Source organism: Panthera pardus, unplaced genomic scaffold (genome assembly GCF_024362965.1).
Source record: "Panthera pardus isolate Hobbes unplaced genomic scaffold, ASM2436296v1 HiC_scaffold_8, whole genome shotgun sequence".
NCBI lineage: Eukaryota > Metazoa > Chordata > Mammalia > Carnivora > Felidae > Panthera > Panthera pardus.
Genome location: NW_026527013.1, coordinates 139,096,093 through 139,113,360, shown reverse-complemented (window position 1 = coordinate 139,113,360; position 17,268 = coordinate 139,096,093). Strand labels below are relative to the sequence as shown.

The window sequence follows — 17,268 nt, the reverse complement described above, 5'->3', positions numbered from 1 at the left end:
GGGATGGAGTTAGTCAGAGGCTCAGAAACTAGACAGGTGTGATCCCGAGGTGCTAGACCACAAGTGAGGAATCTCAGACCTCGGCCTCTGCCCAGTAGGTTCTAAGTGCAAGAGAATTTAAGGGGCAAATTAGTGTTCATTAATGTTTTCCAAAGTTTAAGGAGGCCTAGAATGGCGTCCTGCATCTCAGACCAGAGATGCGCACACAGTAAGCGCTTGGAAAATTCGAAGCGGAACCGAGAGAAGCAGAGGAGGCCGCAAACCGCCCCAGCGCGCCCCACGGAAGTCGAGCGAAAACGGCTGACACTGAGGGCAACAGTCAGCACCGAGTCCTGGCCCAGAGTGCTGAACTGCCACCCCTCGTAGGCTGTCGTGAAAATACCAATAGCTGAGAGGCCCAGCGTGGGCCGAGGGCAAGCCCCAGGGGCTCATCCCAGCGTGTCCGTGGCGAGGGAGACACGTGCCCTGGTGATGCTGGGGCCAGGCACTCGGTGGCCTTGGAAACGAAGACACTCACCACTTAGAAAAGGGCAAGATACTCCCCCTGCTTTGGGCTGGGACTAGAGCTACTTTTATAACTGGAGGGATATTTCCCACCTTCATCATTCCTGTAAGGTAGCCTGCCTGCAGCTTCTGGGTTCCAGATAGAGGAAGAAGAATGCCACAGATGCCTTTAACTCCCAGGACTTCATAACTTTACATCAAAAGTGACTGTATTTATGTGCTTATTTGTGGGTGATTGTTAAAATTTAGCAAATAGGGGCACCTGGCTGGCTCAGTCCGTTAAAGGGCGGGAGGAGGGGGGGCGGGGGAAGGGTTGATTTCAACTCAGGTCATGAATGTAAGGTTTGTGGGATCCAGCCCCGGAAGCAGGGTCCAAGCTGAGAGCACCGAGCCTGTTTGGGATTCTCTCTCTCCCTCTCTTCCTGCCCCTCCCCTGCTCACTCTCATTTTCTCTCTCTCTCTCACACAATAAATAAACTAAAAAAAATTTTATATAAAATTTAGTAAATAAACATATTCTAGACATATTCGTCTAAAATCTTTTTCCATCCCGAGGCGCCTAGGTGGCTCAGTTGGTTGAGCACCTGACTCCAGCTCAAGTCATGATCTTGTGGTTCTTGAGTCGGAGCCCCACATTGGACTTGCTCTCAGCACAGAGCCAGCTTGGGATCCTGTATCTACCCCTCCCCCCCCCCCACTCTCCCCTGCTTGGGTGTGCTCTCTCTCTCAAAAATAAATAAAACACTAAAAGATATTTTTAAAAAATCAATAAAATAAAATCTTTGGCCATCCCTAGGATCAGTGGTTCTCAAGTCAGAGAGGAAGTGAAGAGTTTATTTTGAATTCAAGAATCATCAGGCAGAAGAGTTACCCTTTCCTGGGCTCAGACACAGAGTTGTTTCTGGGTCCCCTACACACAAGTTGTACCTTTGAAAAAATTAAAAGTGGTGTGTGAAATTATTTCCTTTTCTGCTTCAAATCAATTCTGACTTGCCTCTTAACACTGCTTCCTTGCTAACAGCCAACGAACAAGTAACACCTCTCGTGGGTGTGATTGGTGGAAAGAAACGTTTAAATGCTGAAACTTTTTAGGGCATTTCTCTAAAATGCCAAGGAAGCACAACGAATTGTAACTTTGGAAGGAGATACTGCTAGGGAGGTAGAAAAAAGTTTCATTAAAGAGGGGTTATATAGTAAAAGGTCAGAACCCAGCAGGACTGTACTTCAAAAACTGGAAAGTGAAACGTGGAAAGATGGGGGTAGCAGCTGATTGTGGCAAGAGAGAGCTTTGACAGGTCCCCCCCCCCCCCTCCCAGAGCCGGGTAATAATTTTTTAAAACACACTTCAGAGTTGCTGTATTAAAGGATCTCATTTGTTGTCATTTGTTCAAACTGCCCAGGCTTTTTTGTTGTTGTTGTTATATTGTGTGATTGCTGGGTGTATTCTTTCATATAATTAGGATAGTCTATCAAAAAGTTGATTAATTTTAGAAATGCATAAGTGCCTCTAAACAGATGAAATCTGCTTTAATCAAACTGGGATTTTTGAAAAGCTTTTGTGAAAGGTTAATTCATCATTCTACAGAAGAAAGTGTCCCCTGGAGACCTTAGGACTGAATGTGGGAGAGCAGGCCCCCAAGGATAAGGAAAATCCTCAAGGCTGTGAAAAATAATTTAGCAAATGTGATTCTTTATGTGCATTTTAACATGTCCATGTATTTAACCAGAAATCAAATCGTTGAGCCGAAGGGGTGTTTTTTAAATACAGATTTTCTGAAAAACATTTTGCAAAAGTTTGTAGCCTAACTTTTTAACAAGGTGATAGATAGCTTTTCATATGTAAAGTAGTTTTATTTTAAAATCTCTTTTCAGTCTCCAAGCCTCCCAAGAATGAAATAGGCTTTGATTTAGTCCCATTTCACAGAAAAACAATCCAAGGCAAAGGGTAACTGCCACCATCTGTTGTGGTTAACAAGGGGTCCACTAGCTGTGTGGCCTTCCCCAGATGAAGGCACTCTGCTTTAGGAGGCCAAAGCAAGGCAGGAAACTGGCATCATTTAATCCGGCCCTCAAAATGTGTGGGACAAATTGGTGATAGAAGTACATACGAAAAACTGTCTTAGAAAGGGGGAAAGGTTGTTGTCCATTTCAATGGACAATTGAAGAATCCAGCTTTAAAATGATAGTAAGGGGGGGAGGGGTGCCTGAGTGGCTCAGTCCGTTAAGTATCCGACTTTGGCTCAGGTCATGATCTAGATATTGGTGGGTTCAAGCCCAGCATCAGGCTCTGTACTGACAGCGCAGAGCCTGATGGGGATTCTCTCTCCCTCTCTGTCTGCCCCTCCCCTGCTCGTGCTCTGCCTCTTTCTCAAAATAAGTAAATAAACATTAAAAAAAAAATGGAAGGATAGTAAGGAACATGAAGGAAAGGGGATTATAATGGCTAGTTTTGCATACGGGTTTTGCAGAGGCAAGAGAAGCTGGAAGAACGGAAAGATGCAGGAGAAGGAGGAGGGGGAAAATGGTCTTTCCCCTTTGTGATTTCCAGTTACCACCACCCCCACGTCTAAACAATGAGGGACGGGCTCCGATGCCCACTCGCGGCTGGACGCGAGGCGCATTGGCAGAGGCGGAGCGCGAGACCAAAGGCCACTAACACCAGTGAGGCCATCGTGGCTAACATACGGGGACGCTCGGGTCCCACAGATCTTGCGGCTGGATTTGCCCATGTCCCGCATTTGATTCCACATCATTAGGATGAATCATTAGGAAAATAGGGCTCCGGATTTGGAATTTACTAGTGGTATCCAAGTTCAAATTCAGAAAAGAAAGAAAAAACACGAATCCTAGAAAGGCAACGACAGCAATCACGTGTACTTCGTAGCTGCCGCCTTTCCCTTTTCCATCTTATATGTGAATCGGCCGGTTGGAGCCCTCTCGACAGAGAAGGCATTCCGTCAGTAAATGTTGGGGCCTTCACTTATGTAGAGAAATAATAAATTGGAATGTTCTGCTAATATTAAAGGCTAATGATTTTCCTCTTCAAATAAAACGTCGATATCTGCCAAATAAAAGGGGAAGAGATCCTTTGGAAAGTAAGGAACCCCAATTATTATCATGCCTGCTGCCTTTTGAACGCAGCATATGCTCTTAATTTTTAAAATTGTTTTGCTTTCCGTAAGAACTCTAAATCAGCGTCATTAAAGCCAATTTCTCCTTCTTTCCCTGTTTTCTCCCTCTCCGCCTCTTCTTTGAACAGTGGTGTGAAAGTTCAGTTATTCTCCGTCATGAGTATAAAGCTTTGGAAATCAGCTCATGTGCCAACACCGGGAACTTTTCCAGGCCCACGGTGCGAAAATGGAATATGTGCTGTGGAATTATTATTTTTGTCCTTTAGGTTTACATCTACGCCTTTGTATTATGTAAATTTATGAGAAGCTGTGAATCACAGGGTTAGGTAGAGGAGGGGTTTCTTCCCCCTCCACAGGCAGCGGGAACCGACCCCATTCAGTCTTTGAATGATACACAGCCTTCTTATCCTTCCGTGGTTTTGTTTGTTTGTTTGGTTTGTTTTGTGTGTTGTTGTTTTTTTTTTTTTTTTTTTTTTTTACCCAGACCCAGCTTCTCTCCCCACCGTCGACCCCGCGGGCCGGCAGGGGCTCAGGGCTGACACCCAGGCCCCAGGAGCCTCGGCAGACACGTTCGTGACAGCAGCCGGCCGGCCCCACGAGGTCGCCGGGGGCCGCGGGATGCTGTTCCCCTGTTGCCAGCGTCAGCACTGACGCGGGGCGCTGAACGCTTCGCGCTCTTTCCAGTACCCTCGTCCCCTGTGAGTCTAATTGGAAGCTATGAGGGCGGACCCACTGTCTGCGAAAGTCAAAGAGTTAACAACTCAAAGAGGACACAGAGGGAAGAGAAAAAGAAAAAAAGACTTCCAAACTAATTCAAACTAAGACGGGAGTAATTTTACTTAACATCGTAAAAGTTGGAGAGATTCCTTAAAGCCTGGGATTCACAGTTCAACTTTTGAAACATGTGCAATGCCTACAGGATCAGGTCTGAGAGAGGCCTAAGGTGGTGGGGGCGGGTGTCGCAGAAGAACGTCCACCTCCACCAAGAGAGGGGGCCCAGGCCAGTGGCTGAGCGTCCCCCTCCGTCCTTCAGGGATTGTGAAAGTAGCTGGAGGTGGCTGTGGGGGTATTGTGCTCCGTGCACAGTCATGCCCTCTCCTCCTTTAGCAAGGAAGAAGGGCTTGGCAGGGGGAGCTCAGGAACCGGAATGAAAGTTCAGGTTGGAGGGTGGGGCCCAAAGGGGAAGGCAGAAGGAAACTCTTCCACCGAAGAATCGAGTTAGAAAACTCCCTCGCTTTCCCCGAGAACGTCAGGAGATACCCAACAATTGGCAGCCCAAGCCGAACGGCTCCGAAGGCAGGATTCGCGCGGCTGGGGCGGGCACTGAAACAGAGGGCAATGGACACGAAAGGTTTTCGGAGGAGAGCTCACAGGTGCCCCCACCACCCCGTTTAAAAGGGGCTTAAGGAAGTGTTTTCCGGGAAACTGAAAGTGACAGGCAAAACTTATAAAAAGATGCTCCGGTTCCCTCTTGGGCGTGCCACGGCGTCAGGCCTGTTTTCTTTCTCTTGACATCTAGATTAAATGACCCTTCAGTTACACCCGGAGTCGTCAAAGCAAGTCTATTAGTGACTGTTCTGTTCAGAAACTTTTCAAACGGGAGTTCTCCGCCATCTGTTACTTGGTCTCTAAACCCGATCCGGCACCCCCGCCCGAAACCCTTTGGTGACTGCCCCCATCTCCCACCAGCCTTGGGGGTGGGGAGGGGAGGGACGGAGCCGTCGCTGGATCCGCGGGGGTGCGGCGGGGAGAGGGAGGAGCGAGATCGCGCCCCAAAGGAGCGCGGGGCGCGAAGGTGTGGTGGAGGCCCCGAGGCCGGAGGTCAGAGGGACCCAAGCGACGACCGCGCGGCGCGGGCAGGGCGGGTGGGGGGCGCGGGAGCCCCGCCGGACGCGCAGCGCGCGGGGGGCGGGCGGGGAGGTCTGGCTGGCGGCGGGCGGTGGGAGTAGCGCCCCGGCTCCCAGTCCCCTCTAAGCCGCTCCAGCCTCCCTAGCCGGCCCCTCCAAGGCAGGGTCACAGAGCCCGGTCGCCCCCGGCCTTGCCGACGTCATTTTTAACCGTTCGGGACTCGTGAGCAAGAACCAATAAGTGGAGATCCCAGCCAGGGAGTGTTGTCAGCTTTTCGGTTTTACTTCGGACTTCTTTTTAAATGGCTCTGCTCCGGCAAACGAATCGTGAGGCCGGGCACCTCAGCTCCGGCGCCCGCAGCGGGAACGCAGTTCCCGTCCGAGGCCAGGGCCGGGGGGCGCCGAGGTCGCCGCCGTTATGGACGCCCAGGCGGCCGAGGGCAGCGGGTCGGCGCGGGGCGCTCCCGGCCGGGAGCCACCGACGGCCGGGGTCCGGGAGGTAACTACGTTGATAAAAGGCTCTCGGATTTTCATTTACTTCTGTTGCTTCTCCATTTTTCTAAGCTCCTCCTCTGCTCTGTATTATTTGAATTTCTATTATAGACATTTATTTCACGGGAAATCAGAAAGTTTGCAAAGAACATCACAACTGCTCTAAACCTCGTGGGTAGTATCAAGGAAAGAATCGGGCGGTGTCGAATGTAGGTTTTATTTTGACCACAAAAATGACTCGTAAAAATTATCTGGGGACTGCTGCTGAAAAGCTATAATCAGCCAGTTGCACAACCAGCGATCAGTGCAGAACAAAAGAGCGTGTTTGGGGCGTCCTCTTCTAATTGTTCACTTCCCAGGCTTCCAGAACTACCTTGTAAATTGCAAGCAAAACTTGTCTGACTTTTGTAGTTTGACTTGTAGCAGCTTCTCGGACGAGTTGGAAACATTGGGTTGCTTGTTTCTGAACTTCTTTTTCCCCCAAGTCCAGTTCTGAGTCGCAGTCTGTAGGGAACACACCTCACAGGCCTGTGGGAACGGGTGAGAAAAACCCCAGCATTAGTGGAGGGGCAGAAACAAACCCGCGGCAGGTGATCCTTGTCTGCCTTGCTTGCCGGCTCATTAATAGCTCTCACCTTTGGGGCTCTTCCTTTACTTTTACAAACCGATTTAATATGTAAATGCTGTTTTGAGGACAATAATTCCACTAGGTTGAACCGAGACCCCCAATAAAAAGAAATAAATAGTAACAACAAAGGTCTAAACAACAAACCACGCTCCGTCCTCCCCTCCCCCAGAGGAAAGGAGAGCTCGGTGAGTTAACTGACCCCTCCTTCACAACCAACCGAGCACACTGCCCTTCACACGCTCTACAAAATTAGCAAAAATTCTTTATTTGCTGCCAAACTAAAAGCACACTAGTAGCCTCAAATCGGAACTCGTAGCTCTTGTGTTTGTTGATGTGCTGGAAAGTTAGTTCCCACTGTGTATTCATTAACTTAATCTGAGGTACTCAACAAGACTCTTCCTTTGAACCTTGCAGATCCCCCTCTTTGGGGCCTACTCCAACGCTCCACCTCCATCACACATTACAGGAAGTAACAAAAGACAAGTCAGAGATAAAGACTGAGTAAAACTGTAGAAGAATTTAGGAATGTTTTTCCTCCTCCAGAAGGCAGGTAGGTTGCTATTTATTAAACAGGAAGACTTGTGGATGGGTCCTAGTGCCTGGGGAGGCAGGGTGGTCGGAATAATAATCTAGTCTCTTCCATTGAGCTCATAGTAGCTACTAAGAAGCAAAGGGAAAGCAGGCTGTTACTTCTGATGAAGAGGCAAGGGCCATGGATGTTGGAGAGGCCTGAAAATTCTAAAAACATGAGCAGAGATGAATTCATGCACTTGGCAGAAGGTTGGATAAGTTATAATAGTTTCTAATCCATGTGTTCCTTTTTAAAAACTCAACAGCACTTTGTGGCTTATTAAAGAAGAAGAGGGGAAAGATTGTGGATTATAATCAATGGCTCCATTATATTGCCTTTTATTTCAGATTGCAATAGTCTTGACCAAAAACTGCATTTGCTTGTGACAGGAATGTAAATTTAAAAACCTGTGAAAATTATGCAAGTTCTTGAACAATCAAGAACAAAGTTTAGGAAGCACTGAAATAAAAATTGGGCTCCCGAGGCAAAAAAAAAAAAAAAAAAAGAGAACTTGAAATTATTTTAGAAGAGTAGAAATTTTTCGTATTTTTTCAGGAGGTCTTAAGAGTTTAGAAGGTCTCTTCATATCAAGGACTGCTCTGCTTCCCTCAGTACATCTCAGGCGGGATAAACCACACACTTAATACTCCCCTTCCACAAGGATTTAAATACTGGCTTTCTGTGATTGGGAAGGAGTGGGACACTTAAATCACTGGCTCTGACCAAAAAGGGGATTAGAAGAGTCTCAAAGAAAGTCCAAAGAAACTATAACTGTTTCTATTTGCCATTAATGAAACGAACAAGGCTGTCTTGCATTCTTTTAATAAACAATTTTTAAGTGATGAACAGTTTTAGAAGCTTCTGAATTTGCCAAATATGCTCTGCTTTTCTTTTCTTTTTTGTTTTGTTATCTTTCAAATGTGGGGAAGAAAACCCAAAGTACTGGACAGATTTGACAAGACGATGGAAGCCCTTCCTAAATACATTTTGCATTTTGTTTACGGCAGTTCTAACTGAATACAGATGTATTTTTTTAAGTAAGAGCTTTAAGTTAGGTTTTGAATAGAAGACACTCATTAACCAATGTTGGAATATCAAGACCTTGATTTCATAAAAGCACCTCTTCAGTCTTTAGGATTAGCAAACTCAGGTCTGATGTTTTAAAGGGAGGGCATAATTGCTACTTTGCAATATTTGTGTTAACTCGCATGACACTTTACTTTCAAACACTTGTCAAAAAGGCAAATCCCGAAAAGACCAGTGAAAAGCAAACACTGGAAATATTAACTATACAAATAAGTATACCCCTTAGCCAGTAATTCTCCTTGTTAGTTCGGTGTCCACCGAAGGAGAAATGTACCGAGGTCAAAAACAGGACTCTGGCCGTTAAGGAGGAGGGAGTGGGGGAGGGGGAGAGGGGAGTGCGGAGGGACACGCGACGAACGTAAAACAAACTGGTGGCATTCAGTCCAGAAGGCAGGTAACGCTCCGGAAGCTGATGAGGTGTACCAGTCAGCTGGGCGCTCCGAAGCTTTCCAGAGCCAGGCTGTTTTCGTGCTTCTTTGCTTTTTCCTTCAAACCTGGCCCTATGTTGGAGGGGTGCAGCGTGAGGGGGATTTTTCGATGTTGGGAAGTGGCAGGTAGGAAAGGAAACCTGACCTGCCCCAAAAGGCAGCAATTAAAGTCTTAACGGCGACCCATCTGTCGTGGGACGCCACCCGCCCCCACCCCCACCCCGCCTTTCCCCTAGCAAAGCCGTCCCCGAGCTCTTTGTCTGAGCAGGGAAGAAGAGGAGACAGGGTCTGAGGCCCCAACAGCAAAAGGAAAGGAAATTTCCAGCTTGGGTGCACCCTGGGTGACTGAGCCCGGGCCCAAATCTGCCGCGAAGGCGCCTCTCTCTGGACTCGGCTCTAGAGCCCTAAGCTCGCCTCACCCTGCACCTGTATACGGCTGCAGCCTCCCAGCCCGAAGCCACCCCGAGACCCGAAAGGAGGCATTTCCCAGGCCTAGTTGTTAAGGCCGGTCGCATCCAGACTTTCTCCCCCATTTAGCCCTTTGGCTGCCTCCAACTTCCAATAGGACTCACGCCTCCTCCCCCACATCCTTAGCAATTGCGTGTCCCCACCACCCATCCCGCTGCTCTGCTCCGCCGCTGGACACAAGGCGCGCGTCCCCAGCCCTGGCTCTCTGCAGTGTCCACCCCTCTCGGCTCGCACGGCCGGGGCGGGGCAGACCCTCACGAAAAGCCAGAGTGAGTGGCCTGTGCTGAGCATTGTGGTAGGGAGGAGGGATTATTTTGAGGCAAATTTCCTCCGTTTGGGGTCCAACTTCTCATTTTGGGGTGACACTGCTCAGAGGCTCAACAATCCCAGGTTTTATAGTCTGCATCCAGGCTCCCACTGCTGACCCTTTCCAGGCCTCTTGCAAGAAGTCACCCACACCCACCCGTCACCACCCGTTCTACACGCACTCACTGAGGGTAACTCACCAGGTAGATGGCACCCTGGGCTGCAGCGGGTGGCCACTCCCAGGGGCTTGCCGGCCGCAGGGTTCTGAACTGGCACGTTTGCGCTCTTCCTCCACTTCGTGGCTCGGGCTCGCGGCCGCCGATCTCTCGCCGCGCAGCCGCTAGTCCCACGGCTAAGCTCTGCGGGATCGCAGGCTTGCAAAGGGGAGCAACCAGGAGCGTGAGCGCTGCAGTGGTCGGCGCGCTCCGGACCGCGCCTGCCTAGGCGGCGGGAACCCGCGCAGCACGGAGAAGCAGCCACCGGAGCCTTCCAGGAACACCCCTTACGCTCTACCGCTCCTCGCAGAGTTTTGACCGAGGCGCCAGACCCGGGGGCGCCGGCATATTGGGGCGTTGCAGGGACTAGGTCTCCGCGCGCTCGCGTGCCCGCAGGTCCCGGTGCTCGCCGCCGCGCGGTGAGCACACGCACCCAGGCTGCCTCCTGCGCTGCTTTGACAAGTGGTGGGGACTCCAGCAGTAGGGACATGGAGGGCTGGGGGTGGAATCATAGGTTGTTTCCCTTCTCTGCTTAACTTTCAGTATCTAAAATGCTCCGAGAGAGCTCTGAGAGCAGGTACTTAACAGAAATATTTTTTCTGGGCTCTCAATGGAAACGTATAAAAGCGCGCGCGTGTGTTCGTGTATATCGGGGGTGGGGTCGGGCCGCAGCCGAGGTTTCTTGTCGTGTGATACGCGCCTATGCCTTGCAACTCCTTCTCAACTTTGTGGATGGAGTGCGGCTTTCCCAAACTTCTGGCAAGGTACCACATTTACAAAACCACAAATACATAACAAGCCTCCCAAGGCCTTTAATTCTCAGGGACGTTTGTGAGGCCAGTTACCTGCTGGCGTCTTCCAAGTGGTCCAGATTCGGCTCGGGCCGCAGAGACTCCGGGATGCCAGGAGTCCTCAGCCCCGGGCCCCAGAGGAGCCCTAGAAAGAGGGCTGCGGAGGAGGCGGCGCGGCTTTGACCTGGGCCCGGTGTCGGCCCGGCGGAACCGTGCAGAGAAAGCTCGGATTTCGCTGCGGTCGGCTTCCTGGCCGTGGCTTTCTGGAGCCTGGCGTTTCATAAATATAGCCGGGCGTTTGCCCCTGAATTAGACTCCGTTTCCTTATTTAGCCTTTGCACAATGATTTTAGATGATGTCACTTAGAGCTAAACGAGAAAATTGATCTCAGATTTGCTTGGCCTTTAAAGCCTGGTTAAGCAGATTGAGAATTAAAAAGACAGAGGAAAAAGCAAAGGGGCGGGGGAGGACAGCGAGGTGTGCGCCCGAAAGACTGCGCGCAGAGGGGAGGGCGTGCCGCGCGGCGAAGAGCGCCCCCGCCTCTTTTGGGCGGGGGAACTTCACTCACCAATGAAAAGTAGTCACTGACTGCGGAGAAAAAAAAAGTTTTCCTGTTGACTGTTGGAAGCGAATTGAGCAATTATCTAGTTTACCTTCTCCTCTTGGAAGTTAACGATTGGCGAGATCTTGGCTGCGTTATTGACACAACACTTTCTATTGATAGAAATAAGTAGTGATTGTCCTCGAGTCATTGGTGCGCCAAGAACTCTGCGATGGGCTGGCAGGAGTCCATTGGGCTGGGCAGGCAGGTTCGGCTGGTGATGCTGGGGAGGAGGAGGAGGAGGCTGCTGGTGGTGATGGTGCCCGTCCTCCTCTCCGCAGGTCTGTGACAAGCAGGGAACAAGGCAACGACGGCGCAGCCTGGCCCCGGCTGACGGACGCTGGCGACTCAGAGATGGACAGTAGCTGCCACAAACGCGACTGCCAAAATGTTAGCTACTGCTCCGGCCCGGGGCAACATGATGAGCACCTCCAAACCCTTGGCTTTCTCCATCGAACGAATCATGGCGCGCACCCCAGAGCCCAAGGCCCTGCCCGTCCCCCACTTCCTTCAGGGAGCCGTGCCCAAGGGGGACCCCAAGCACTCTTTGCATCTTAACTCGTCGATCCCTTGCATGATCCCCTTCGTGCCTGTGGCGTACGATACGAGCTCCAAGGCTGGAATGACGGGTTCGGAGCCGCGGAAGGCGAGTCTGGAGGCTCCGGCGGCACCCGCGGCGGCGCCCGCAGCGCCCGCGTTCAGCTGCAGCGATCTGCTCAACTGCGCGCTGAGTCTCAAGGGCGACCTGGCCCGGGACGCGCTGCCGCTGCAGCAGTACAAGCTGGTAAGGCCCCGTGTGGTCAACCATTCTTCCTTCCACGCCATGGGAGCCCTGTGCTACCTGAATCGAGGTGACGGCCCCTGCCACCCGGCAGCCGGCGTTAACATCCACCCGGTGGCCTCCTACTTCCTCAGTTCCCCTCTGCACCCTCAGCCAAAAACGTATTTAGCTGAAAGAAATAAACTGGTGGTCCCGGCGGTGGAGAAGTACCCCTCGGGAGTAGCTTTCAAAGACTTGTCCCAGGCTCAACTGCAGCATTATATGAAAGAAAGCGCCCAGCTTCTGTCGGAAAAAATCGCGTTCAAAACCTCTGACTTCAGCCGAGGCTCTCCTAATACCAAGCCCAAAGTTTTCACTTGCGAAGTGTGTGGAAAGGCAAGTACTATGCAGGAGGGAGGTCTTCCTTCCTTCCTTCCTTCCTTCCTTCCTTCCTTCCTTCCTTCCTTCCTTCCTTCCTTCCCCCCTCCTTTCCTCCTTCTTTCCTTCCCTCCTTCCTTTCTTTCAAATTTCATTTTATTTTGTAATTATTTGTATACCTTTTCTATAAGGTTATTTCCTCCCTCCCCCTGCTCTGCCGCGCTTAATTTCAAAGTACTTGTTGGGCTAACCTGTTCTCCATGTGTTTAACTTTAAGGTCTTTAACGCACACTATAACTTAACTCGTCACATGCCAGTGCACACAGGAGCCAGACCCTTCGTTTGCAAAGTGTGTGGAAAGGGCTTCCGGCAAGCCAGCACCCTGTGCAGGCACAAGATCATTCATACCCAGGTGTGTTCCTGGTTTACTTCGGAACGGTTGGTAGAAAAATAGCCGCTAAACCCTGTTTAGGAAAAGGTTTAAAATGTGCTAGCTGGACAGGAGGAAATGCCATGTTTTTGCCTTTGTTCTGCTTAAAAACACGGGAGACAGCATTAGTGTGTTTTTGAGTTTCCAGGACTCCACAAAATACCTTAACTTCACTGCTTTTCTTCCCTTCCCCTTAGGAAAAACCTCACAAATGTAACCAGTGTGGCAAAGCATTTAATAGAAGTTCCACTTTAAACACGCATACCCGAATACACGCAGGCTACAAACCGTTTGTGTGTGAATTCTGTGGCAAAGGATTTCATCAAAAAGGTATAGAACGCAGGAGGCGTTGCCTTTCACCAGTAGTCTTACTGAAAGTTCCAATCTTTTCCGGGTATTTTAGAAAAATGATTTTTAAAGTGCACCTAGTTACTGGTGCATCTGTTGCCATTCCAACCTCCTGCCCTTGCATCTGATTAGTAATAGAGAAAGACATGGTTTATACAGTGAGGGGTATTTCCCAGCAGCTTGTTCTCGTTTTATATAATTGGGTTAATAAATATGTTTTAAAATGTGGAGGGGATGGCCTCATTGCTGATATTTACAAGTAAACGTGGGGAGAGACATGCAGGTGCCCAGCGCAGCCCCGCACCTGCTGTACGAGCTGTGGCAGCTCTTCCTCCTGCTTTGCAATAGTCCACTCCTCTCTTTTCAAGCTCTCAACTTAGACCCACGTCCCTGTCATCTGTCTGTTTCAGGGAATTACAAAAACCACAAGTTGACCCACAGCGGGGAGAAGCAGTTCAAGTGCAGCATCTGCAACAAGGCTTTCCACCAGGTTTACAACCTCACCTTCCACATGCACACTCACAACGACAAGAAGCCCTTCACGTGCCCCACGTGTGGCAAAGGCTTCTGCAGGAACTTTGACCTCAAGAAGCACGTCCGCAAGCTACACGACAGCAGCCTGGGGCTGGCCCGCACGTCCGCTGGGGAGCCCGGCACGGACCCGTCGCCCCCTCTACAGCAGATGCCGCCTGCCACCCTGCCGCCTCTGCCGCCGCCGCTGCCGCCCCCTGGTCCCCTGCAGCCCGGGCTCCACCCGGCCCACCAGTGATCAAGGCCAAAGTCCCTTCCCAGCCGCATTCGGGCCCCACTACCGAGGCAGCGGGGGAATAGAGCTGGTCCTGCAGACCCAAGCTGGTCTGCAGACCCCAGGGCGTGTTGGGGCCCACGTTAGCGCCTACCAGAAGCCTCTGCACTTCCCCCGCCTTTAGCCTCTTGCATGCACCTGCTAAATGGTTCTGTGTATTATATCCTATATACGCACTAACGATTATGAGAAAATTGGGGGTTTTGTTTTCTGATTTTTTTTTAAACAAAATTCTGTATTTATTGAGATCTGTATTATCCTACCCGGGAATGCTGCACCATTTTAATTTTATTATTGTATATATTTCCATTGTGTTATTCTGCGGTCTCAAGATGCCTGCCGATTGTTTATCATTTCCTCTTTCCCTGAGGTAACAAGACACTGTGTGTATGTTATATATACACGCATAGATGTGTGTGCCTGTAAAGGCACATTTCACAGTCGTGAGCACACACACACACACACACACACACACTAGAAAAAGGTGGTTCATTATGGATGAATTTGAATTTTGGTTTTGATTCTTGCACGTGAAAATTGATTCATTGACTGTTGGAAATAAATACTTGGAACATGCTTATTTAATCAACAAATGTAAGGGCTCTGTTCATATTATTCAGCTAGAGATCACTATTCTGACCCCCTCATCCTTCCACATTCTTTGAAAGTTCAACCCTGGGTTAGTAGCACCTAATGTTTGTTCTGAGAAATTCACCAAGAACAAAATAATAGTCTCTTTACACAGTTACAACTTCAGCCCAAAGCAATGAAATTTGACAAAGTTCAGAGGCAGAAGATGTGAAGTTTTTTAACAAACGTCTTTGTCCTGGGCCATCTGATCTGTTTGAAGTGCTGGTTAAATGGAAACAACGTATCTAGGAGATGTGTGTAATATACATCCCAAACGTGCATCAGGACAATACCATACAGAAAGGTATCTATTGTTTGCATCCTGAGTGCACACAGGCACTTGTACACAGCTGGCAAAAAGATCCTCCGTGTTTTTATGTGTATATATGTTTATAGACGAATATACTTCCAATCAAGGAGGGAACATGGATGAAAACCAAACTGTGTCGGGTGCCAGGTCCTTGAAATGCTTCAAGTGTTAATCAGCAGCTCCACTGTGAGCTCGGGCTCTGGTGTTTTCTAACTGCAAGTCTCTCCTGTTTTCTTGCCAAAACAGTGAAACAACTGCTAAAGACTTTAATTAAGAGGGGTAATTAGTTCAGATTTATCAAAGCCGGGTTGTTATACTATTAGCTGCTCAGTAGAAGCTGCCAGACAAACTCGCAGAGCAGCACAGCCATCCCACCGCAGCGGGACCACATCCGGGGAGAGATGCAGGGGACAGCGGGCCGCAGGGGTCCCCGCCTCGCCACCGCGGTCCCGGCACCCCTGCCCGCCCGCAGGGTGCGTCTCGGCCCCTCCCCTCGGCCTGGCGCTATCTGCTGTCCTGGTGGTGGCGAACAATCCACCGCAGATCCACGCCGCGGGCACAGGCTCCAGAGAAGCCTAGATTCTCTTCCCGCGCCTGGGGCAGCGCTGCCTCACTAGCTCTTGGAGCGCCCCGATGGTTGCATGAGAGAGGCGCGGAGAACGAGTTTAAAAATGTGCTGTGCCGCCTCACTTTTGCACGTCTTTGTGGCGCTCCTGGCAAAGTGGCGCCTTCAGCCAGAGGCGGGACGAAGAACGAACCTGGGCCGGGGGCACCGCGGGGGCAAGGCGGCGATTTCCTTGGCAACCAGAATCTGCATTTCAAGGCCGGGAAGGATTGACGCGGGCGCGGTGAGCCCTCGACCCGAGGGGCTCCTCTGCGGCCCAAAGGGCAGGGAGACGACAGCCCCGGAGAGGACCGCGGGCGAGCGGGTGAGCGGGCCCCGCTGGACACCCTCACCCAGTCCACTCGGGGCCCCTTTCGGGTTCGGGGAGCCCCAGACGCGTGGCGCGGAGTTGCACCCGAGGGTTCCGAGAACCGGGAATTACTGATTCCACGTGCAGACATGGGGTCCAGCCTCCCCTCTGCTCTTACCCAAAGACGCACCCCCTTCGGCATCCCACCGCCCTCGCGCACTGGGAGTTTTTTAAGTCCCGGCCCAGCAATCATTAGATGGAATCCCCATGTTTTTCTTTTCCTGGCCTCCCCACACCCCATCTTATCCTTTGCTGCGCCCAGATCCGTGTTGGGGTTGCCTCAGAAAGAGACGGAGAGGTTTGGAATCCCGTAGAGTTGGGTGGTTTCTGAATCTACGCGGCAGGTGGAATTGTGGTCTCTCCCTAAATGTAGAGGCCGATTGAAAAATCTTGTCCCAGGCGCTAGCTGCAATCGTTTTCACAGTTGCGCACGCCATAGAGGGAGTTTCGGGAAATGTCTCATAGTTTAGAAGTAACTACCTTTTGGAGGTGGTTTCGGCGCATCTTGAAAGCATTTGTTCTCTTTGAGTAAACATAATGAGGTCAGGGGTCATTTTAAAGGGCAGAAAATGGCCTTTGCTTCGTGAACTTATTCTCAGTAAGTATTTGAACTTATTCCCAAAACCCCGGGAAGTAGTTCTTCCAGACTTTAAACGTGACACGATCTTACTGGTGAAAAACAAGTTGAACAATGTTGAGGAAAATTACTAAACCATAAAATACTTGCAGCGAGAAAGTACTTCTATGTGGTAGTATCCCCACCCTCTAACCCATGCCAGTGTGCTTTGACTTATATTAAAAATAGACATCTCTGGAAGGAAAAATTAGGTTGGGGGGGGGGGTGGGAGAATGAGAGAGAGAGAGAGAGTGTGTGGAGTGGGGGGGGGGGGGGTCTGTTACTGTAATCTGGAATGACTGTATAGGTCTAATTTGGGGAGGTACAATGGTTCCAGAGAAGGCAGGCAAAAGGAAACGGTTGTCTATCTGCTCACAGGTTTGAGTAGCCTGAAGCGGTGGTGATTAAGTAGGCAAAGCCAGAAGGAAATTCTCTAAAATAAGCACTCAAGAGGACTACTTGTCTGGAGGCGAATTATGGATGAACTTTGATTTATGACACAGCTGGTAGAGCTTACTAAACATCAAGGACAATCTCCTTAAAGATAGGATGAGTTTAGAGATTAAGTGGGAGGGGCAGGTAAAAATTGATGAAGAGGGATACTTAGCTAATAGTTGATGGAAGACTTTACAATTCTCCCCCCTCCGACAAATATTAAAAGGTGTTTTTCCCTTAACTGTTCAACCTGTGTATGTCTGTATGTGCTTACATAAATGTTTATGTTCATTCATGAAACGCATACCATAAAAGTATGAATTGCAAATTGGCTTATCCCAGTCCACCTTCTTTTTACCAGCAAACTCAGTTCTTTGGTCAGTTTTGGAAATCAGAATATAGTACAAAACGAATAATGTAAGTAGTTAATTCCTACCAGTTTTAACACAGAATGCAAATCCTGATTTCCAAAAATATCTTCCCAAAGGATATAATTTGTTCAGACTTTCAAAAT

General features: G+C 49.9%; 1 protein-coding gene across 1 annotated transcript; it reads left to right on the top strand.

Annotated features, from left to right (window-relative positions):
- The first annotated feature begins 8,641 nt into the window (after positions 1–8,641).
- Positions 8,642–14,382, top strand: FEZF1 (FEZ family zinc finger 1). The gene is given in 6 exon segments (XM_019452573.2): positions 8,642–8,813; positions 11,350–11,440; positions 11,442–12,224; positions 12,484–12,618; positions 12,834–12,966; positions 13,395–14,382. Coding segments are annotated over 6 exon segments (1,518 nt in total). The 5' UTR covers positions 8,642–8,796; the 3' UTR covers positions 13,754–14,382.
- Positions 14,383–17,268: the final 2,886 nt, after the last annotated feature.